This window comes from Podarcis liolepis (genome assembly GCF_965112155.1).
Source record: "Podarcis liolepis genome assembly, chromosome: 11".
NCBI lineage: Eukaryota > Metazoa > Chordata > Lepidosauria > Squamata > Lacertidae > Podarcis > Podarcis liolepis.
Genome location: NC_139565.1, coordinates 7,916,633 through 7,940,125, shown reverse-complemented (window position 1 = coordinate 7,940,125; position 23,493 = coordinate 7,916,633). Strand labels below are relative to the sequence as shown.

At 44.4% G+C, this 23,493-nt stretch overlaps 1 protein-coding gene across 1 annotated transcript in view; it reads left to right on the top strand.

Annotated features, from left to right (window-relative positions):
* The window catches only part of ROR2 (receptor tyrosine kinase like orphan receptor 2), a 156,989-nt gene that overhangs the window by 109,602 nt on the left and 23,894 nt on the right, over nucleotides 1–23,493 (top strand). The window contains exons 2-4 of the mRNA XM_083464823.1: nucleotides 1,171–1,248; nucleotides 6,824–7,111; nucleotides 9,841–9,871. Coding sequence (XP_083320949.1) covers nucleotides 1,171–1,248; nucleotides 6,824–7,111; nucleotides 9,841–9,871 — 397 coding nt within the window. The remainder of the gene's footprint in view (nucleotides 1–1,170; nucleotides 1,249–6,823; nucleotides 7,112–9,840; nucleotides 9,872–23,493) is intronic.

Below are 23,493 nucleotides of genomic sequence, written 5' to 3'. Positions count from 1 at the left end.
ACTCCGCTAACCCAGAAATAGTGCTTCATCTTAAGAATTTTGCTTCAGGATGAGAACAGAAATCGTGCTCTGGCGGCAGCGGGAGGCCCCATTAGCTAAAGTCGTGCTTCAGGTTAAGAACAGTTTCAGGTTAAGAACGGACCTCCGGAACGAATTAAGTACTTAACCTGAGGTACCACTGTAATTTTCTAAATGTCGCTTTTCTGTAGCCAGTAAATTCTGTACAAATGAAGGAACCATTGGCCAGTGTGTTTCAAGAGCAACCCGTCAATTTTGTTGCATGTTCTGCTCAGATAGTGGATAGGAATAACACTGAGATCTCCCGCACCAGTGTTCCTTTTCTTCATTCCCCCTTTATAGATAGGACTTAAATAAGAAGGCTCTAAAACTAATTAAAGAAGCATTCTTTCCATATCCAGATTGCAGTCCCATGACATAACCGTTTCTTGGAGCTTAGCTGTTGTCTGTACAGTTCCTAGTGTATTATTTCCAAAGAATGTCTTGCGGTATTGATGACGACTCAGGCAGGTAGACAACAATCCACAGTTAGATTATACGAGGATTACAGAAGCAGAGAGTTACAAAAGTTCTCTGTTTTGTATTTTGTTCTTTGCCCTTGAACTTGGTGCAAGACTTATGGAAGATTTGGGGGGAAAGGCATAAGGAACTACCACTGTCTCTTCAAGTAAAGACCTGTATGTGCATCAAACAATTTCTGCAAACACGTTTTGGGTAGTTCAAAAATCCTGGTCACTCCAAGGCCCCTTTCTAGAAGAAATCGAAAGCACAATCAAATACTGTGTCCTTTTTTTCTGACTCTAGGAACATATAGTTCCCCTTTCCTTTGGAAGCGAGAAGGAAGGAAACCTCACATATATTGGAATAGCAGGGGCATTTTACCAGACACATACTGGTAATAGCATTTCTGTTCTATTTACCTGTTTTTGGAAATAAATCTTAACGCTCCGGCGTGAAATGAGGTGACTGTCATCAATAAAAGCTAAGATCTGATCTCCCAGGAAGACGATGGATATAAATTTGGATATGCATTTTTGTAGTTTACCGAATTTGCAAGTCAAAATGACGTCCTAGTGAGAGAGGAAAAAGATAAGCTGAGAATCTGAACTAGATTTTGTGTTAAGTGGTTTGTATTTTTGTTTATTTATTCAGGCGAAATGGAAATACCGGATTCTGATGATCCTTTAAGCCAAATGGATGGACATGACAGACCAGTTCCAACACACAAAGGTAATAATAGTTTATTCAAATACTAGCCTTATCAAAATCTGACAGCCAAATGATTTGTTTTATGATCTACGTTTTCCCCCCACTGGAAAAACGGTTATGCCCCTGTGGAGATGGCAGTATTGAGTCAGTGGTTCATGAGCACTCTTTATAAAGATTTGAGGAGTGAGGTTATTACCCCTCTACTATTGTCCATGTTGGGTCGCTCAACCATTGCTACATTTTTTCATCTCCGCCAAGCTAAGCAGTTGGCTCCTTACCTCTCTCGCCCTGACCTAGCCACTGTGATCTACGCGACAGTCACCTCCAGACTGGATTATTGTAACTCGCTCTACATGGGGCTGCCCCTGAGACTGACCCAGAAACTCCAGCAGGTGCAGAATGCCGCAGCGAGACTCCTTACGGGGTCTTCGCTGCGGGATCACATTCATCCGGTGCTATACCAGCTGCACTGGCTCCCGGTGGAGTACAGGATCAGGTTTAAGGTGCTGGTTTTAACCTTCAAAGCCCTATACGGCCTAGGACCCTCGTATCTACGGGACCGCCTCTCCTGGTATGCCCCACAGAGAAACCTACGGTCTTCATATAAAAACATCTTGAAGGTCCCAGGCCACAGAGAGGTTAGGCTGGCCTCAACTAGAGCCAGGGCTTTTTCGGCTGCGGCTCCGATCTGGTGGAACACTCTGTCACAAGAGACAAGGGCCCTGCAGGACTTGACATCTTTCCGCAGGGCCTGCAAGACAGAGCTGTTCCACCAGGCCTTTGGTCAGGGCGCAGCCTGACTCCCTCCTTTGGCAATCTTTACAATACTTTAGTTTATGGTTGCCATCAATTTTGATTTTAATTAATTCTTATGATGTTTTTATAATGTTGCACTATTTTAGTGATGTTAGCCGCCCTGAGCCCGGCTTCGGCTGGGGAGGGCGGGATATAAATAAAATTTATTATTATTATTATTATTATTATTATTATTATTATTATTATTATTATTATTATTACTGTGTCCTTCCTTGTAGCAGATCAAGATGATCAGGTGACAGCAAAAACTGCAAGGTTTTTAGCTAAGGGAAGAGGCTTGGTGGTTTAGACCACAGCGCTACCAGCTTCCTGAATAAACAAGCACACAATCACTGATAGGTCCACCTGCCATTGTGAGGCTCAAAGCAATGAAGATGATGCCTCCCCAGCTGTTGCCATTGGCTGTGGGTTTCTTGTGATGTCACAAAAGCACTTGGCAACTGAGTGGATATACAGGCAGGCCAAGGGGAAAGCCCTTTTCTATTTCCATCAGGACACACCTGGCAATGGATGTGACATTCAGCACTGTCCAGGCTTCTTCCACTGGGAGGAGGTAAAGTGGTGAATGGAAGGAGGCAATCCTCTGGCAGTGGGATGCTAGGGAGAGATAATAAGGCAAGTTTGCTTGCTTGAAGGCTGCTGGTACCCGTGGTTGGAAGCTGGCAGATGTTGGTGGATGCTACAAGTGGCTAAAGAATCAGGAAGCTCCTGCAGCCAATCAGAAGCCGTGTCAGATGTTCCGGTTCCAAAGAATGTTCACAAACTGGAATGCTCACTTCCAGGTTTGCGGCGTTCAGGAACCAAAACATTCAACTTCAAAGTTTTGTGCCTTTTTGAGCAACGATCTGCAGTGCAGTATTTGGAGAAGTGCCAGAACTGAAGAACAACTGCATTCTGATTTGACTATAATCCTGGAAGTGTGAATCAGGCTGGTTTGCTTTAAAATAATGGGCCAAATGTATCCCTGGAGCCAGCAAGTTCCCTTGCCAAAATTCCTCAAGGTTTGCTGCGATTGCTGAATTTCCTGTTGTGTGAGCAAAATTGTCCAGCATTTTCATCAGCGCTTTTGCCTCCAGCAGTTGTCTCGTATGCTATCCCTCCTTCAGCCAATCCACCTAAATCAGTTACCTTCTCTTCTGCCTTGTGCCTCGTACCCACTCAATGCCACTGATCAAGAAATGAGCTGGGGGAAATTGAAAGATATTTTTGTATAGACATTCTTTGCACAGCTCAACCACCACCCAAATCTCTGGCTGCTATTTCTTTTCTTTTTTGAGGGAGTGGGGCAAAGTGAATTATACCTAAATATCCCAAGTAGCGTTGGGCACGAAGGAATGAAGTGATCTGTTAGGAAATGTTTCCAACAAGAAAGCCTTCTCTAAAATTTACTCTGCCATGATTTGAGTTTAATTTACTAGAACTTCAGCTTACTTATCTTTAAACATCTGAGAGTTGAATAAGTGAACCTTATGTTCCTAATGCTACCACTGACATGCACTCTGCGTCGCTCCAGCATCGCAGAACAGAACACCCTTTTAAAAACAACTTTTTGATTACCGCAGGCCTTTTCCTTTACAAGCTTTTTCATAGCACGAATTGCAATTTGGAATGTTATACTGTGGAACATTCTAATAATTGCGCTTGGCTCTCTGCCAGACTGCATGCTTTCTGGCTGCGTAACACACACCTATCCTGTTTGAATCAACCTGCTGAGCATCTGATGCGCAGTGGAACTAAAATACGGTGCATTCATTTTGAGGCTGTCTTCATTTTAGCCAAACATGGATGTGTTTAATTCCAGTCCTGTTTCTCCTTATTTTGCAAGCTGCTCTGTTGTTGTTGTTGTTGTTGTTGGGGTTTTTGTGGGGGGGGGGGCGGCAAATTGGTTTGCTTCCTCTGGATAGCTGTGTTATAAAGTGCAAATCCATGTGTTGTATTTGAAACAGCTACATTAGATACACATTTGGGCACCTGCTGTGGTTTACGCTACTTGATGGATTTTGAATCTTGCTTTTGTGGAAGCAGCTATTAAATATGTAAACAGCCTGTAAATGCAAACAGTAGTTTGTCAAGTTTTTTATAACAGCAGCATAAACGAAAAGCAAAGTCAAACGCATCTGACTGTGGAAATAAGTTCTTCAGAGAATTGTTCAGTACAATGGGGGAGCATGCAAGTATCATCATGAACTGTGAGACTTCGGAAATGTCTTTGAGGAATGGAAGGACCACCAAACTAAATGCAGTCTGCCTGCCCAACAGCTGAAGACCATCCTAGAATTATACAGCTGGGAGGGACCTCAAGGACCGTCTAATCCCATGGTTCCCAACATGGGGTACATGCCCCACAGCAGGCAATGGATTTTTAAGGGGGCAATTCGAGAATGAGTTATTAACAGTGAACAGCCTTTTAGGCCTCCTCACTGTGAATAGGACTTCACTTTTGAATAATGAGAATTATATGTCATGGGGGGCAATCAGGATTTTTGAATGCTTAGGTGGGGCATGGCCAAAAAAACGTTGGGAACCACTGATCTAATCCAACTGCTGGCAATGCAGGAATCTCAACTAAAGCATCTGTGATAGCCAACCATCCAACCTCTGCTTTAAAACTTCCAATAAATCAACAAAAATTGTGCCTTGATAATAATCCAGGCATGGGGGACTGGATTCAGCTGGCAGGCCAATTCCTTATTCACCACTGCCACCCTGGCCCGGTTCATCACCGGCCATCACAATGAAAGCAAAGTTGCCTTATTATCGCTCCCTAGCATCCCACTGCCAGAGGATTGCCTCCTTCCATTCACCACTTTGCCTCCTCCCAGTGGAAGAAGCCTGGACAGTGCTGAATGTCACATCCATTGCCAGGTGTGTCCTGCTGGAAATAAAATAGGGTTTCCTCCTTGGTCTGCCTGTATATCCACTCAGTTGCCAAGTGCTTTTGTGACATCACAAGAAACCCACAGCCAATGGCAACAGCTGGGGAGGCATCATCTTCATTGCTTTGAGCCTCACAATGGTGGGTGGACCTATCAGTGATTGTGTGCTTGTTTATTTGGGACATGGGTGGTGCTGTGGTCTAAACCACCGAGCCTCTTGGGCTTGCCGATCGGAAGGTTAGTGGTTCAAATTCCCGCGAAGCGGTGAGCTCCCTTTGCTCTGTCCCAGCTCTTGCCAACCTACCAGTTTGAAAGCACGCCAGTGCAAGTAGATAAATAGGTACTGCTGTGGCAGGAAGGTAAACGGCATTTCCGTGTGCTCTGGTTTCCGTCATGGTGTTCTGTTGCACCAGAAGCGGTTGAGAGCCAGTGTGGTGTAGTGGCTAAGAGCGGTAGTCACGTAATCTGGGGAACCGGGTTCGTGTCTCCACTCCTCCACATGCAGCTGCTGGGTGACCTTGGGCCAGTCACACTTCTTTGAAGTCTCTCAGCCCCACTCACCTCACAGAGTGTTTGTTGTGGGGGAGGAAGGGAAAGGAGATTGTTAGCCGCTTTGAGACTCCTGAAGAGTGAAAGGCGGGATATTAAATCCAAACTCTTCTTCTTCTTCTGAGTCCTGCTGGCCACATGACCTGGAAAGCTGTCTGCGGACAAACGCCGGCTTCCTCGGCCTGAAAAGCACGATGGGTGCCGCAACCCCATAGTCTCCTTTGACGGGACTTAACTGTCCATGGTTCCTTTACCTTTTTTCATATGCTGATCCCCCTCCTTTTTATCAATTAGGTGGGCTGTAATAACTTTTTAAAGGCTGTTTTTAATGAGGGTGTGTAAGCGATAGGGGCCTCTATTTTTTATTGCGATGTCCAACTGATGATATTGGGTATTCTTTTTATATAGTTTCCAGTTGTTTTTATATATGAATCATGAGTGCCTATTTCCCCCGATTTGGATTTTAAAGATAATTGTGGTATGAATTTGGCATAGGACCTGCTACGGCAGAGCTTGTTCGTGCATCACTAGGAAATAGCCCAACAACTCAGCAGGTCTGTAAATGATGAATAAAGAAAATGGAGGGGGCACATTTTAACTAGAAAAGGAGCAGATAACAATAGGCAAAAGAAAGCCAAATAAGTCATAGTTAAATTACATCCATTGCAGGCTCTAGCCTTGCCATGATATCTCAAACTGCTGCAAAAAATATTGAGAACTGTTAGTGATTGTTGCACCATTTCAAAGGCAGGTGTAATAGTGCTCTGTGAGTGGGAAGAACTTACTGTACTGCCTCAAAAAATTATAAAAGGCAGGGTGCTCTGTGTTGTGAGCAAATTCATTCACAAAGCTGAATAAAAATGTTAAAACAAAAATTTGAAACGGAAACTTTTTTTTTACTAGAAATTATTTGAACTATATGTCTGCTTTAGGTTTGTTATTTCATTTTATTGCTTAATTTTGTGTTTGTTAATAGGAAGTAACAGAATATTGTATCCATTTTTTGTTGAAGAACATGTTTTGAGCATACTAATTTTAAGCTGAAACAACCAGCCTCCTAATTATTCCAACGCTGTCATGAATCGTTGAAGTGAGGCATGAGGATTTCTGATCAAGTGACAAATCAAATCAGAGTACATATTGAGAAAACTTTTGGGTTGAACTTGTTTCTACAGAAGCAAAGAACTGTCAGTCCAGGTCTCAGATCATCATGTCTCTTATCTGCACAGATAATGCTTAATTTTAGAAACCACAGACCTGGAATGATTTTCTAAAACTGTTCATAAATAAGTGCCCCCAGGCAGTTGCTTATCCCAGCTCAGCTTTGATCTCTTTTTGACCTCTCCCCTTTTCAGGCTACTTCTTGACCTTTTTGGAACCAGTAAACAATATCACCATAGTCCAGGGCCAGACGGCCATTCTCCATTGCAAAGTGGCAGGAAATCCATCGCCAAATGTCAGATGGTTAAAAAACGATGCGCCAGTGGTTCAAGAACCAAGAAGGATCACCATAAGGAAAACGGACTATGGCTCACGACTTCGAATCCAAGATCTTGACACCACCGACACGGGGTATTATCAATGCGTGGCCACAAATGGGATGAAGACGATCACTGCAACAGGAGTTCTGTTTGTAAGGCTGGGTGAGTCACTTTGTTTTAAACTGTGGCTTTTATAGCTAGGTTTATTGCTTTATAGACTAGCTCCTAGTTTTCACAATCACAAAATGAGAAATTAATTCACTGGGTCCCCCCCCCCCTTTTAGAAAATAAATTGCAACATGAAAGAAAATCAATAAAGTCCTTGCCCGAGGCGTCCTCCTCAGCCCAGAACGTCTGGGTTGAACCTGATACCATTTACTAGTAATAAAAGAAAGTAGATACAGATGGAATGGTCTGTAAATATGAAGTTCAGAGAACAGCACAAATGTGAATTAAGGTTTAGTCTAAGGCACAGGGAGGCAAACTTCCATTACTTCACGTTTCACAGTGCTGCTTGAACTCATTCTGTTCTCACTGGCCAGAAGAATTAAGTAGCTGTTCCCCATCTGGTATTCATAGCTTTGGCCCCAATCTTTGCCCATGATGCCTGTGGCAGCAAGCAGCTGACTGTTTGCTAAAAAATCAGCACGTGTCTTTTACTGTACGAAGGATATCCCCAAAACTGTATTGACTGAAGTGATAAGTTGCACACCGGGTTTTGTATTGGGGTACTGACCAGTTTGAAGTCTTTGTTGTAATGGCACTAACTACACTAACTATGAAGGATGCTGTATCCTCTATGCATATTTGTTATAATAATTGCCACAGGTTACTTAAGTAATAGTAATAAATTAAATTTATATACTACTGTGGCGATCACACAGGGTCCCCGGATGTTTCACTGTCTGTTGATCCCTGTGCCACCACTTTATTTCTCGCTGCCACCACCCAGACCCTATCTGGTACAATACTGAGTCCAGTGAGGGTTAAATTGGAACATAAACTTTTGTTTGTTTATTGCAGTTTAACAAGCGTGTGGTTTCATAAACAGTATCAGTCAATTACATTCATGGGGTGCCTATCCAGACCTATAACTTCCGCTACCTGCTCTCACTCACTAAACCACCTCTCAGATATTTATTTGTCTTCCTAGCCCCTAACTGTTCCTGACTCAGCTTATTTCGCTACCCTAACTTAACCTACCCACCGACTTTATCCCTATTCACTCCCACTCCAACCAACCACCCAACTCCCAACGAACTCCCCTTTCGCCCCTCCCAGAGCTGGTTTTATAGTCCCTCTGACTCCACCCCCCTGGGTCCTGATTGGGTAACCTGTTTAACTATTTCACCTCCAGCACTCTCATATGTTAACGTCACAACCACCCTATACCTGGGGGTCTCAGGGCGGTTCACAGAATAAAATCAAGATATAAAACCACAAAATACATAATAAAAATATAATCAACAACCCAATAGCCCCCCCAATTTTTTTTTTAAAGGGCATAGGATGTAAATCAGATCAACCCAAAGCCTGGTTAAAAAGGAACGTTTCTGCCTGATGCCTAAAGGTGTATAATGAAGGCAGCAGGCAAACTTCCTTGGGGAGAGAATTCCACAGATGGGGAGCTACTGCAGAGAAGGCCCCGTTCTCATGTTGCCACCCTCCGGACTTCTTGAGGAGGAGACACATGAAGAAGGGCCTCAGAAGATCTCAGGGTTCGGGTAGTTTCATATGGAAAGAGGCGGTCTTTGAGGTACTGCGGTCCTGAGCCGTTTAAGGCTTTATAGGTCAAAAGCAGCACTTTGAATTGGGCCCAGAAACTAATTGGTAGCCAGTGCAGTCGGACCAGGACCCGTGTAATATGTTCAAACCATCTTGCTCCGGGGAGCAACATGGCCGCTGAATTCTGCACTAGCTGAAGTTTCCGAACTGTCTTCAGAGGCAGCCCTTTGCAGTAATCTAACCTTGAGATTACCAGAGCATAGTCAACAGTAGTTAGGCTATCCCTGTCCAGATGGGGTGTAGCTGGTCCACCAGCCGAAGCTGATGGAAGGCACTCCAGGCCACTGAAGCCACCTGAACCTCGAGCAACAGCAAATCACAGCATCTCATAATTATCTGTTTTTTGCAACAAAGGTCATACAACAGTACCTGTGAGTCGTCTTTTAACAGTTGAACTGGCTTTAATAGTTCCAGTTACAGATAGGTAGCCGTGTTGGTCTGCCATAGTCAAAATAAAAAAATTCCTTCCAGTAGCACCTTAAAGACCAACTAAGTTAGTTCTTGGTATGAGCTTTCGTGTGCATGCACACTTCTTCAGATACAGTGAAACAGAAGTTGCCAGACCCTTCTATATAGTGAGAAGGTGGGGAGGGGTATTACTCAGAAGGGTGGTGGGAATGGGTGATTGGCAGATAGCTGAGATGAGCCTGTTGACGACTCTTAACGACTGCAATAGGTCTTACAGGAAAAGGCCCCTCCCCACCTTCTTACTATATAGAAGGATCTGGCAACTTCTGTTTCAGTGTATCTGAAGAAGTGTGCATGCACACGAAAGCTCATACCAAGAACTAACTTAGTTGGTCTTTAAGGTGCTACTGGAAGGAATTTTTTTATTTTGGCTTTAATAGTGTTTAGCAAGTGAATGATGCATTGACCAATAGGAGAGATGCTTTCTTGTGTGTACTAAACCTCATTTCCCATATTTGATCCAGCAATTATAAGCTACTGATTTGCACTTCTGAAAGTAACACAAAATAATAGTGGGGTGGAAAATACTTTTTCCCTCTACATTGAGGAAAAAGCATTGTTAAAAAGCATTGTACTTGCTTTAATGCTATTTTCCAAGAGCCAAAACTATTTAATAATTTCTGTTTGTTTGTTTCTAGGTCCAACACACAGTCCGAACCACAATTTCCAGTAAGTACTACTTGTGATTAATTTACTGGGTGCCCTAAGTATTTTGATGCAAAAGGCTCAAGTCATAGAACCATTAAATGAATATGGAAGTCATCTCATGTCTTTACTTTTCAGAACGATTGAAGAGATACTTGGAAACAAGCAGAGCATTGTGCTTTATTTGGTTTCACTTTGACAAAATTCTTTTGCCTTGTTCCTGCAGGCAGGTTTTATGTTTTAGAAGGGCAATATAGCACTACATTGTGATGGAATTTGTATGGCGATAGTTTCAGAACACTTAATGTTAGCAGAAAAGAGTCATGCGCCCCTATAATTCTAACTTTTACCCAGTTTATTTTCCTATTACCCAAAAACTCAAGTTAAATCAGATTCTGAAGACGTTATTTTTGAGTAATCATTGTAATATGAATTGGTTTGTACTTCATGATTTGTACTTCTTGGCCATAATTTATCTCAACTTCATATTAAATGGGAATGTTTCCCTTTCCCTTTCAAGATATCTGAATGTATTTTGCATCCATTTATATAATTGCACACATTTGCTTGTATGGTATCTCAAGGGTTGAGGAGATAAGACTGCACAGTTGGAAACTAAATTCATAATATTGTCAAGTGTGAGCATTATCTCATTTATCAAAAGGGCCTGAAGGACAGCCAGAATGTATGACTCAGATGTAAGTTCTTATTTTCCACCCCTAAAGGTTAAACTTGTTTGGGGCCACATGGAGACAGAAATTTATAGGAGAACGTGTGTTTATTCTCTCAGTTACTCGCACACATATCAATACAGAGTTGAATTGTCCGTTGTTCAGTTTTTGTTTCAGGGCTGTTTCATGTTCTCCGTTTCCTACTCAGGATTTTATTTCTTTGTATAAAGCACCCATATACGTTCACTTATTTCACACTCACATGTTTATTAGAGATGACTGGGAACTAGTTGTACTCTGGAAAAAAGCTGAGTGAATTTGGATTTGAATACCCACAAAACTCCCAGTACCCATCCCAGAATCTCAGACTCTAGAAATCCTGCTCCAATTGTGCATTTAATAGTTTTCCCGACCACATGCCAGTGGCACATTCATGCCACTACAAAAGCAACCCCTGTCAGATTCATGAAGGAATCTGCTAACAGTGCTCCTGCTGCTTGGAAACAGCTTCTGTCATCATGCTTTGTCAGTTTAAGAGGCTTAAGTACATAAGTGGCAAGGTATAATGTACCCTTAAAGCCTCCTAGACAACAACAATTTTATTTTTTGTACCCCACCTATCTTACTGGGTTGCCCTAGCCACTCTGGGTGGCTTCCAGCATATACAAAAACATAAAAAAATGTAACATTATAAACTTCCTGATACATGGCTGCCTTCAGGTGTCTTCTAAAAGTTGTGTAGTCCTTTATCTCCTTGACATCTGATGGCATTCCATAGAAAGGGCGCCACGACTAAGAAGGCCCTCTGCCTGGTTCCCTGTAACCTCACTTCTCTTAGGGAGGGAACGGCCAGAAGGCCCTTGTTGTTGAACCTCAGTGTCCGGGCTAAACGATGGGGGTGGAGAGGCTCCTTCAAGTATACAGGGCCAAGGCTGTTTAGGGCTTTAAAGGTCAGCACCAACACTTTGAATTGTGCTTGGAAACATACTGGGAGCCAATGTTGGTCTTTCAGGACCAGTGATATATGGACTCAGTGGCCATTCCCAGCCACCAGTCTAGCTGCCGCACTCTGGATTAGTTGTAGTTTCCGGGTCACCTTCAAAGGTAGCCCCACGTAGAGCGCATTGCAGTAGTCCAAGCGGGAGATAACCAGAGCATGCACCACTGGCGAGACAGTCTGTGGGCAGGTAGGGTCTCAGCCTGCGTACCAGATGGAGCTGGAAGACAGCTGCCCTGGACGCAGAATTGACCTGCCCCTCCATGGGCAGCTGTGAGTCCAAAATGACTCCCAGACTGTGCACTTAAATATTTAACTTTCCTAATATTGATTAGCCATGGGTGCAGAAGATTTGAACTTTTTTGGCGTTTGGTAGTTTTACATAGGCTGGTTCAGTGGAAACAGAGCTTAAGACACTGTGCCACACTAAGCCAACAGAATATTTTGGTTTCTGAATATTATGTGAATGTCCTTATTCAGTTCTTAAGCTCATTGCTTATTATCATGATTATGAAGCTGAGGCCCTCTAGAATGTCTCATGCAATTCTAAATAGATTACGACATATTGTATAAATCAAGTCAGTTTTTAAGAGCAGTCAAACTAATCAAACAATTTATTCTTCACAAATGCCATTTTAAATTGCCATGTGTTTTCTGTTGACAACACAGGGGTGGGGTGGGGAAATCAAATGTTCTTTCTCTAAAAATCTCACATTGTTGATTATTTGTTGAGGGGGCATTCTTCAACAGTTTTTGTAAAACAAACCAAATACTCCATCCAAAATATATTGCCATTGTTGTGAGCTTGAATTGGTCGCAAATAAGTGAGCTAAAAGCACAAAAATAGCAAAGGGACTGTCAGGTGGAAGCTTTTTAATTAATGGGGGGAGGGATAGTCAAGCTATTTGCCTTTGTTTAACTTTTCCCTAGGGACGCGGGTGGCGCTGTGGGTAAAACCTCAGCGCCTAGGACTTGCTGATTGCATGGTCGGTGGTTCGAATCCCTGCGGTGGGGTGCGCTCCCATCGTTTGGTCCCAGCGGCTGCCAACCTAGCAGTTCAAAAGCACCCCCGGGTGCAAGTAGATAAATAGGGACCGCTTACCAGCGGGAAGGTAAACGGCGTTCTGTGTGTTGCGCTGGCTCGCCAGATGCAGCTTGTCACACTGGCCACGTGATCCGGAAGTGTCTGCGGACAGCGCTGGCTCCCGGCCTCTAGAGTGAGATGAGCGCACAACCCTAGAGTCTGTCAAGACTGGCCCGTACGGGCAGGGGTACCTTTACCTTTTACCTTTAACTTTTCCCTATATATAATAACAACAAACTTATATGAGAGTGGGTGCTTATGTAGTTAAAACAGGCATAGGCAAACTTGGCCCTTCCAGATGTTTTGGGACTACAACTTCCATGATCCCTAGCTAACAGGACCAGTGGTCAGGAATGATGGGAATTGTAGTCCCAAAACATATGGAGGGCCGAGTTTGCCTATGCCTGAGTTAAAATAACACCATCTAACAGCAGAAGGGGGGTTTCAGCAAGCTAGAAGGAACCAAAAGGTTTACAAAAGGCCAAAAAAAGAAAGAAAATAAAGACCAGGGGAGCCACAAGACCCTAAGAGAGGATATAAACAGCTCAGTAAAGACTGGTTATATTTGATAGGCATGGAATGCTGATTGGGCATTAGGGGAAGAGAAAACAAGAGGAAAGGAAAATGGAAAGCAGTGTTCCATATATCTTTGGATAAGTAATAAAGGTAAAGTTAAAGGATCCATGGACAGTTAAGTCCAGTTAAATTCAACTATGGGGTGCAGCGCTCATCTTGCTTTCAGGCTGAAGGAGCTGGCATTTGTCCACAGACAGCTTTCCGGGTCATGTGGCCAGCATGACTAAACCACTTTTGGCACAACAGAACACCGTGATGGAAACCAGAGCGCACGGAAACACCGTTTACCTTCCTGCCACAGCGGTACCTATTTATCTACTTGTACTGGTGTGCTTTCGAACTGCTAGGTTGGCAGGAGCTGTGACAGAGCAACAGGAGCTCACCCCCTCGCAGGGATTCGACCTGCTGACCTTCTGATCGGCAAGTCCAAGAGGCTCAGTGGTTTAGACCACAGTGCCACCCGTGTCCTGAATATGCAAGCACACAATCACTGATAGGTCCACCCACCATTGTGAGGCTCAAAGCAATGAAAATGATGCCTCCTCAGCTGTTGCCATTGGCTGTGGGTTTCTTGTGATGTCACAAAAGCACCTCTTTATCTGCTTGTACTGGTGTGCTTTTGAACTGCTAGGTTGGCAGGAGCGGGGACAGAGCAACGGGAGCTCATGCTGTTGTGGGGATTTGAACCACCGACCTTCTCCTTGGCAAGCCCAAGAGGCTCAGTGGTTTAGACCACAGCGCCACCTGCATTCTACTAATCTGGGAGTATTGTTTTTGGTCCGCTGAAGGGCAAATCAGCAGACACCTGAAAATGGAAGCAATGGTGAAATAAGACAAGCCCCACATAAACACAGTAACAACACTTCACGGACAATGTCCCTCATTTTTGCTCACTACCATAAGAGTTCAGCTGCTCTCTGCCAAGCCAAGTGAGCCTCAATCGTCTCCCAAACCTGGAGCTGCAGGGTGGGGCAGTCATAATCCCTGTGGTTTTGTGGCAATCTTCACACACTTCCCAGTTTAAAGGCTGGGAAGAAGACAGTGGTGGTGGTTTGGTTGCTGCATCGGCAGTGCTTTTGCCGCAACACATCAGCACATGGCCAAACCAAGAAGCCTCTGGAGCTAGAAAGGGTGGTAGGGGGTTACTGGTTCTGGTGCAATGGAACACCGTGATGGAAGCCAGAGTGCACGGGAACATATTTATTGACAAGTATCAAATAAATATGGGACGCAGGTGGCGCTGTGGGTTAAACCACAGAGCCTAGGACTTGCCGATCAGAAGGTCGGTGGTTCGAATCCCCGCGATGGGGTGAGCTCCCGTTGCTCGGTCCCTGCTCCTGCCAACCTAGCAGTTCGAAAGCACGTCAAAGTGCAAGTAGATCAATAGGTACAGCTCTGGCGGGAAGGTAAACGGTGTTTCCGTGCGCTGCTCTGGTTTGCCAGAAATGGCTTAGTCATGCGGGCCACATGACCCAGAAGCTGTACTCCTGCTCCCTCGGCCAGTAAAGCGAGATGAGCACTGCAACCCCAGAGTCGGCCACGACTGGACCTAATGGTCAGGGGTCCCTTTACCTTTACCTATCAATAAAGAAAGAAAGAAAGAAAGAAAGAAAGAAAGAAAGAAAGAAAGAAAGAAGTATTCTGAAAGCAGGCAGGCATGCCTGGATAGCTGGAATTCTGAACAGGAGTGCTCTGCTCAGCAATGCTTTGTCTTGTTTGTTCCAGTGAATTTTTATAATCCTTTCTAGTCGTTTTCAGTGAAGTATTGATTTGACTTTATTTGATTTATCTTTTGACTTAAAAATAACAACACACAATGCATCTTTCAGTTTAGATCTCTCCCCCCCCCCAGCTGTACAGTGGAACCTCTACCTGCGACCATAATCTGTTCCAGAGGTCCATCCGGAGGTCAAAATGGGTCACTGGGAGAGGTGCAATTGTGTGCAGGCGCAGGCAGCAATTGCCCACTTCTGCGCATGTGCGAACGGCGATCGCCGCTACTGCGCATGCATGAACGACGGCAAACCCACCAGTTACTTCCGGGTTTGCCGTGGACATTGGGCGAAATGGAGGCGGACCTAAGTAGAGGTTTGACTGTATTTATCCTCATGGCACACCATAATATTCCTAGGGCCTCCTCCCAGTTGCCTCTGCTATGGTATTCATTACAGTTGCCAATAGAAATGAGCTTAAAGCTGATCCATAGTTTAATCTACTCTCATAAGGAATCAACGTCTGCAGCCACATCTGCTTTTCACTACTGTATTGCTATCCTCGCACATGTCTACAATCGACTGATTATATGTCTCCAGCAGACTCTGTGGCCAGAGGCACCATTATTTCAATAATACAAGAACACTGCCTTACCTCTTTTGCCAGTAGTTAATTGCATTTCTTTTTGGAAGGATTTGTTGTTCTCGGGTAGCTTAAAAGGATGCTAAAAGTAGTTCAACTATGGGGAAGTAGAAGATACGAATGTACTGGCCTATGCAGGGGTAGACAACATGTGGCTCTCCAGATGTTGGACTCCAAATCCCATCAACATGTCCAGTGATGATGAGAGATGTAAGTGCAACAACATCTGAGAGCACCATGTTGACTTCACCCATACCGATTCACATTGGATCTGGAAATTGTAAAGATTCTATTCTATTCTATTCTATTCTATTCTATTCTATTCTATTCTATTCTATTCTATTCTATTCTATTCTGTTCTGTTCTGTTCTGTTCTGTTCTGTTCTGTTCTGTTCTAGCCATTGACTGTTTCCAATGTGTAATTGATTTAATTAGCCATTTTATAGCAGTATACTGTATGCTATGAAACAGTATGATGACCATTATTTGCAAACTTCTGCAAAAGCAAAAAATTGTTCAGTAGCACCTTAGAGACCAACTAAGTTTGTTCTGGGTATAAGCTTTCGTGTGCATGCACACTTCGATGCAGGTGGCGCTGTGGTCCAAACCACAGAGCCTAGAGCTTGCCGATCAGAAGGTCGGCGGTTCGAATCCCCATGACGGGGTGAGCTCCCGTTGCTCGGTCCCTGCTCCTGCCAACCTAACAGTTCGAAAGCACGTCAAAAGTAGATAAATAGGTACCGCTCCGGCGGGAAGGTAAACGATGTTTCCATGCGCTGCTCTGGTTCGCCAGAAGTGGGTTAGTCATGCTGGCCACATGACCCAGAAGCTGTATTCCACTCCCTCAGCCAATAAAACGAGATGAGTGCCGCAACCTCAGAGTTGTTCGCAACTGGACTTAACGGTCAGGGGTCCCTTTACCTTTCAGGTGCTACTGGACAATTTTTTATTTATTTCGACTGCGTCAGACCAACACTGCTACCTACCTGAATCTAGAATTCTGCAAAAGCAGTATCAGTCCACAATTGGTAACTTGGCCAGTGATGATTGAGAGGCCTGCAAAGAAAGAAACACCAAACTAAAGGAGAATCGCAACCGAGGCAAGGTTTAAGTGAACTAAATTTCAGGTAGCAATGGCTTTTCTTCAAGATATAGCAGCCTTAATGCAGGTTAGCGTGTGGCCAGCTTCTATGCTCTAAAGCAGCTTTCCCCAAACTTGGGTGTCCAGATGTTGTTCAACTACAATCCCCATCACCCCCAACCCCCAACCATGCTGGCTGAGTGTAAGGGGGGGGGGCGTTTGCAAAGGTGTTCCACTGCCCTGCAGTTCAAGTCTTCTATATACTTTGCATCATGTCTGGCTAGAGCAGTGGTGGTGAACCTATGGCACGCGTGCCAGAGTGGGCACTCGGAGCCCTCTCTGTGGGCACCCGTGCCATCGCCCCTGCAGTGCCATTCCTGGGGGTTTTCAAAGTTGGCTCCCCCCCAACGCCTCTCCAGATGGGAATTGCTCTGTAGAGCGCACACTGCCCACAGCAGCGTCGAGTGGAGTTGCGCGCCCGCCAAGCAGCTGATTTCTGGCCTTTCCACCCCCCCCACCATGTTTGGATTTGATATCCCGCCTTTCACTCCCCTTCAGGAGTCTCAAAGTGGCTAACATTCTCCTTTCCCTTCCTCCCCCACAACAAACACTCTGTGAGGTGAGTGGGGCTGAGAGACTTCAGAGAAGCGTGACTGGCCCAAGGTCACCCAGCAGCTGCATGTGGAGGAGCGGAGATGCGGACCCGGTTCCCCAGATTACGAGACTACCGCTCTTAACCACTACACCACACTGGCTGGTTTGGTGTGGAATGTTTGGTGTGATTGGTTGGTGCAGCAAGCAGGAGATAGGAAGCGGCGGCAATGAGTGTGTTTTTTGGTTGAGTCAAGGGTTTTTGTTAATTTGTTGGTTCCTGTGAGCTTTGTATTGTTTTCCTCTGCGTCGTGTCCTGAAGTGTGTTAGTGTTTATCAGCAACAACCCCCCCCATATTAGCTCAACAACGGTTTGCAATCCCCCCCCCAAAAATCTCAACAACTCCAGACAACGGCCCCCAAGCAGAAGGGCACTCCTCCCAAGAAAAGATCAATATCTCTGGTTAATCTCACCCCATTTCCTTACTGTATATTTATTTGTATGTGCACATGCACACAATCATTATTACCCAATATTAAATTGCCGTGTTGGCACTTTGCGATCAATAAGTGGGTTTTGGTTGCAGTCTGGGCGCTCGATCTCTAAAAGGTTCGCTGCCACTGGGCTAAAGCACCCCTTTTCCAATGTTTCCTGTTCCATTTTGTCCAAAAAATGACTGACACCACTACAGATAGGTAGCCGTGTTGGTCTGCCATAGTCAAAATAAAAAAATTCCTTCCAGTAGCACCTTAAAGACCAACTAAGTTAGTTCTTGGTATGAGCTTTCGTGTGCATGCACACTTCTTCAGATACACTGAAACAGAAGTTGCCAGATCCTTCTATATAGTGAGAAGGTGGGGAGGGGTATTACTCAGAAGGGTGGTGGGAATGGGTGAGTGGCAGATAGCTGAGATGAGCCTGTTGACGACTCTTAACGACTGCAATAGGTCTTACAGGAAAAGGCCTTCTGAGTAATACCCCTCCCCCTCATACCAAGAACTAACTTAGTTGGTCTTTAAGGTGCTACTGGAAGGAATTTTTTTTATTTTGACACCACTACAGCCCACTCACGACTGTTTCAGGAGTCTTGTTCTTTCCAGAACGGAGGTGAAATCCACGCAATTTGCCTTCCTTGTTCTCTCTGGCGTTGGTTGTTCCTGCAGCCTCCGTACTATCAGGCAAGAGCAGTCGCTGCAAATAATATTTGGTGTGATTTTGGGGTGTAGGCAGCAAGAAGCAGCCTGCTTTCATTGCAAGGTGCTTTGGGCAGAAAGGGGGTTAGGAAGACATGCTCCAACGATGTTGCTCCATAGAGTTTGTCCAAACTGGGGGCCCCTAAGAAGGCAGACGAGAGATGAAGAACAAGAGCAGCTTTTATCTGCCTGCAGTGATAAGGAATAGACATAAAAGAAGCAGAAAAATCCCTGCAGAGAAGCACCAGTTACTTATATTACACATAATATATACTAGCATCTGTCGTACTTCAGTTCTGAGTAAAATAAGCCTTCTTTATAGCATGATTTTATGTTCTCAATGTAGATTAGGCTATGTGCCTACCTATTCTCTTGCTACTGAAGACAATATAGTTATTATGTTTATATGCCCTCTGGCTCAATCACATGACAGCCTGTGTATAATAGATATCTTAGGCAGTTAACATGCACTGGGTTCTGTCTGCATTTATTCTTGTATTTAGCTTGTTTGATTTGTAAAGAAAGGCTCCTTTGTTCTACAGGTATCTTTCAAACCTTTGTCTGGGTGGTGTTAGTATGCTACAAGCCTAATTTCGCTAACCCATGAATCTAATGGCACAGAGCAAATTATCTCTAGTAAATCTTCAAATATTGCTTTGACGTGGAGTCTACAGATTTGAGTTTTAGTTAATGAGTGAAACAAAATCTCAGGGTCACTTAAAAAATCAGCAGCACATTTTATTCATTAGTCACTAATTCATTAATTAGGCATCACCTTTCCTAAATGCATTTATTGGTTCTAATGAATTGAGTAATGGTGCTGTTGAACGATGGCTTAGGGATAGGTGCTGTTGATTTTAAGGACCATTGCTCTCTGTGTGTTTTTGCCTACTCACGAGGAGAGCAATTTCACTGCTGTAACTGACCAACACCAGGATATATGCTATCCACACAAAAAAGGCAAATACTACTGCTAATTATGTAATTAGCACTGTCTCTGTACTTTCTGCATTTTGTTTCCATCTAACCTCCCCCAGGCATGTAATCCAAGAGAATGCTTCATTCATCTGATGAAGTAGCCTGTAGTCCTCAAAGCTTTGCCTTAAAATTTAAAGTGCTACAAGACTTATTATTGTTTTTGTGCCAGTAGTCCTCTGGAAGATAAAATATATTTTTTCTTTAGTTGGTGCTGTATTTCAAATATAATTGCCCAAAAGACTCACCTTTTGAACTAACTGCTGCCTTTTTGTTGTTGAGTATTGCTTGTATGACTTGTTTCCAAGAACATCATCTTCCGCCTGGCCAGGGGACTTCCTTTCCCATTGCCTCCATGCCTGATCCGCTCCAGAGGGTTGGGAAAACTGCCAGGACAGATTTTCCCCCCTATACTTCTATACCAAATCTCTTAAGGAGTGTACATTATACATGGATGAGGGTATGGGAAGAAGAAGATGCATTGTAGAGGCAGAGGTCCTTGTGCTAAGTGGACAAGTCTGTTGGATGCATCCATATGACTTTTCTTGGGTTAAGGAAACATACATATTTTAAAGCTTTACTTTTATGTCCTGTTTTACATAGCAGAGAGCTTTGGTAATGGAGGGTCAAAAATCTAGATTATTGGCCTGGTTTGCAGGCAAATAAGGGACGCAGGTGGGTCCCTTAAACCACAGAGCCTAGGACTTGCCAATCAGAAGGTCGGTGGTTCGAATCCCCGTGGCGGGGTGAGCTCCCGTTGCTTGGTCCCTGCTCCTGCCAACCTAGCAGTTCAAAAGGACGTCAAAGTGCAAGTAGATAAATAGGTACCACTCCGGTGGGAAGGTAAACGGCGTTTCTGTGCACTGCTCTGGTTCGCCAGAAGCGTCTTAGTCATGCTGGCCACATGACCCGGAAGCTGTACGCCGGCTCCCTCGGCCAATAAAGCGAGATGAGCGCCGCAACCCCAGAGTCGGTCACGACTGGACCTAATGGTCAGGGGTCCCTTTACCTTTACCTTTACCTTTACCTTTGCAGGCAAATCATACTGGATCGCCAGGAACAGGTGTTTGGCTTGTTTGCTCCTTCTTGCTCCCCTTACACACTCAAATATTTGCAGCTTCCAGTTTTTACTTCATTTACTTTCTGTGCTTAGTAACAGTGTTCAAACTGGGCAAACCATGGTTAGCCCCCAAACCATGGTTTGCCTCCAAAGCAGAATCCTTCGTACCCTGCAGTGTTCGGAACTCCCATTGTTCCAGGCGCATTTTGCAACAGGGAATTTTATTGGTGTGAGCAGTTTCTGAGCTTTGGCTGCAGTATAGCGCCTAAGATTTCAGATTAACAATGCAGTGTGGAGGGAAAGGAGAGACCCGCTGAAGAATATTAGAGGGGTGGGCAGGAGAAGGACTAGACCATGTGAAAAATGAACATAATATTTTAGCTGCAGTTCATTCATTTTCAGCTTTGTATTCTCGTTATAAGAAAGCACACCGAGACTGTCTGTTGTTGCACCCATAACCTCGGTTTAAGGTGCCATTTAGCTCCTAGCATTCACATCTCAGTTTCTAACACTGTGTGACGGGAGCTGGTGATCACACGCTTGATTGCTATTCCATGTTTAAAAAGAGAACCCTAGATCCTTCTAGTAGAAAGCTAGCACTTTAGGAAGAAGTTCAGGTTTGAACTCTGCCTGTTAGCTTTCCCTAGACAGCTATTTACAGGGAAGCTTTCAAACATGCATGCTGAAGTGGTCCTGGGAGTACATTAAGTTTATACTTTCAAAATGATATAATGTGTGAAGCGCCCCCCGCAGTGACTATTTAAAGTTGGTCTGTGCTGCTGCAGTTACTGATAAGGGTAGTTTCACAAATGGATTTCCCATATCCTGTAACATGAATGTAAAGCTTGAATTAGCCTCAGTTTTGACTTTCAAATGACTCTCTTTGGCTGGGTTAAGAACATATAATATATGAGGCTGAGAGGAAACATATTTCAAGCTAAAAGGCACTGATAGCACCCCTTTTGGTAATTCCTTTAGAGCTGTATTTCTGGGTAATTGTATTCTGCTCTTCCTTGAAATTAAGAGGATAAGATTAATGCCCCGGACCTCTGGATCTCAAGAGCAAAATCCTAAACTTCCGTGAAGGAAAGGTGGTATCTACATGTACATTGGAGACATTTCAGCTTTACTCAAGCCCAGCCTTCCCCAAACTGGTGTTCTGCAGATCCTGTTGGACTACCTGCTCCCCTCATCCCTACCGCTTGGTCACGCTGGCTGGGGTTGATGGGAGTTGTAGTCTCAATTAGCTGGAGGGTGCTAGATTGGAAATGGCTGTTCCAGCCCCATTGAGCCATTCTGTCCACACGGGACGCGGGTGGCGCTGTGGTCTAAAACACTCCCAGTCACCATCTAGCTGCCACATTCTGGATTAGTTGTAGTTTCTGGGTCACCTTCAAAGATAGCCCCACATAGAGCACATTGCAGTAGTCCAAGCAGGAGATAACTAGAGCATGCACCACCCTGGTAAGACAGTTCGCGGGCAGGTAGGGTCTCAGTCTGCGTACCAGATGGAGCTGCCCTGGACACAGAATTAACCTCTGCCTCCATGGACAGCTGTGAGTCCAAAATGACTCCCAGGCTGCACATCTGGTCCTTCAGGGGGCACAGTTACCCCATTCAGGACCAGAGAGTTCCCCACACCCACCCGTCCCCCAGAAAGAGTACTTCTGTCTTATCAGGATTCAGCCTCAATCTGTTAGCTGCCATCCATCCTCCAACTGCCGCCAGACACTCACACAGGACCTTCACCGCCTTCACTGGTCCTGATTTAAAAGAGAGGTAGAGCTGGGTATCATCCGCCTACTGATGAACACCCAGCCCAAACCCCCTGATGATCTCTCCCAGCGGCGTCATGTAGATGTTACTGAACACAAAGCACTCGTTTGAATTCTTGTCATTACCGAGACAAAATTAAAATGATCTTCTAGGTGGCCCCTTAAGCCATGTTTTGGCTCTGAAGATGTGAAAGGTCTAGATTTCATTTCATGTTTAACCTCAGTCAAATTGGCAATCTCTGGTTTGAAACTGAGTCACTACCGTGTGGTTAAGTGAAAAGTACATGAACTCTTTGTGAACTGGGAATGAGGCTGTTCCTGTTGTGTTACATCGGTTCCCCTTTCTGTTTAGCGCCACACTCTGTGATGACTTTAGTTATTGTAAAGTGTATTGAATACCAGTCAGGGAGAGGAGAAATTGCCCCAATTGGTGCTTCTGCTGAAGTTTTGTTGGGAAACAATAACTCCACGTGTGCAGAAAGGGCTTCATTTTCAAAAAAGTATTCCATCCTACATAAATACATTATATTAAATTATAGATGTCTGTACTCAACATTTCCTACATCCATTTTGTTCCTTGATCATTTTCTATGAACTTGGCTGACCTAAGCTTGCAAATACCATAGTGCTGTTCTTGGCCATAATTGCAGCAATAATTACAGCAATGCAGCTGCCTAATTGCCACAACAAACCGTACATTTATTTTATCCCATCTTTGACCTTCTCTGCAAAGTTAACACATTCATTTTAGGAAATCAAGTCGGTGCAGGAATTTGACAAGCTGAAAATCTTCATACTATCCCTCCTGGGCTGCATCTCTTTGGTGAGAAGGACAAATGTTGATGCTCTGGCTTAGGAACAGGAGACTTTCCATCTGGCTTAGCCAAGCAATTGCTGACTAAAATAGCAGGGGGGATGCAGTAGTGACCAAATCAGGCATCCCCAACCTGCAGCCCTCCAGGTGTTTTGGCCTACAACTCCCATGATCTTTAACTAACAGGACCAGTGGTCAGGGATGATGGGAATTGTAGTCCAAAATATCTGGAGGGCCAAAGGAGTGAAGCTACAGGGAACCAGGCAGAGGGCCTTCTCAGTGGTGACACCCATCCTGCGGAATGCCCTCCCATCAGATGTCAAAGAAATAAACAACTACCTGACTTTCAGAAGACATCTGAAGGCAGCCCTGTTTAGGGAAGTTTTTAATGTTTGATGTTTTATTGTGTTTTTAATATCCTGTTGGGAGCTGCCTAGAGTGGCTGGGGAATAATAATAATAATAATAATAATA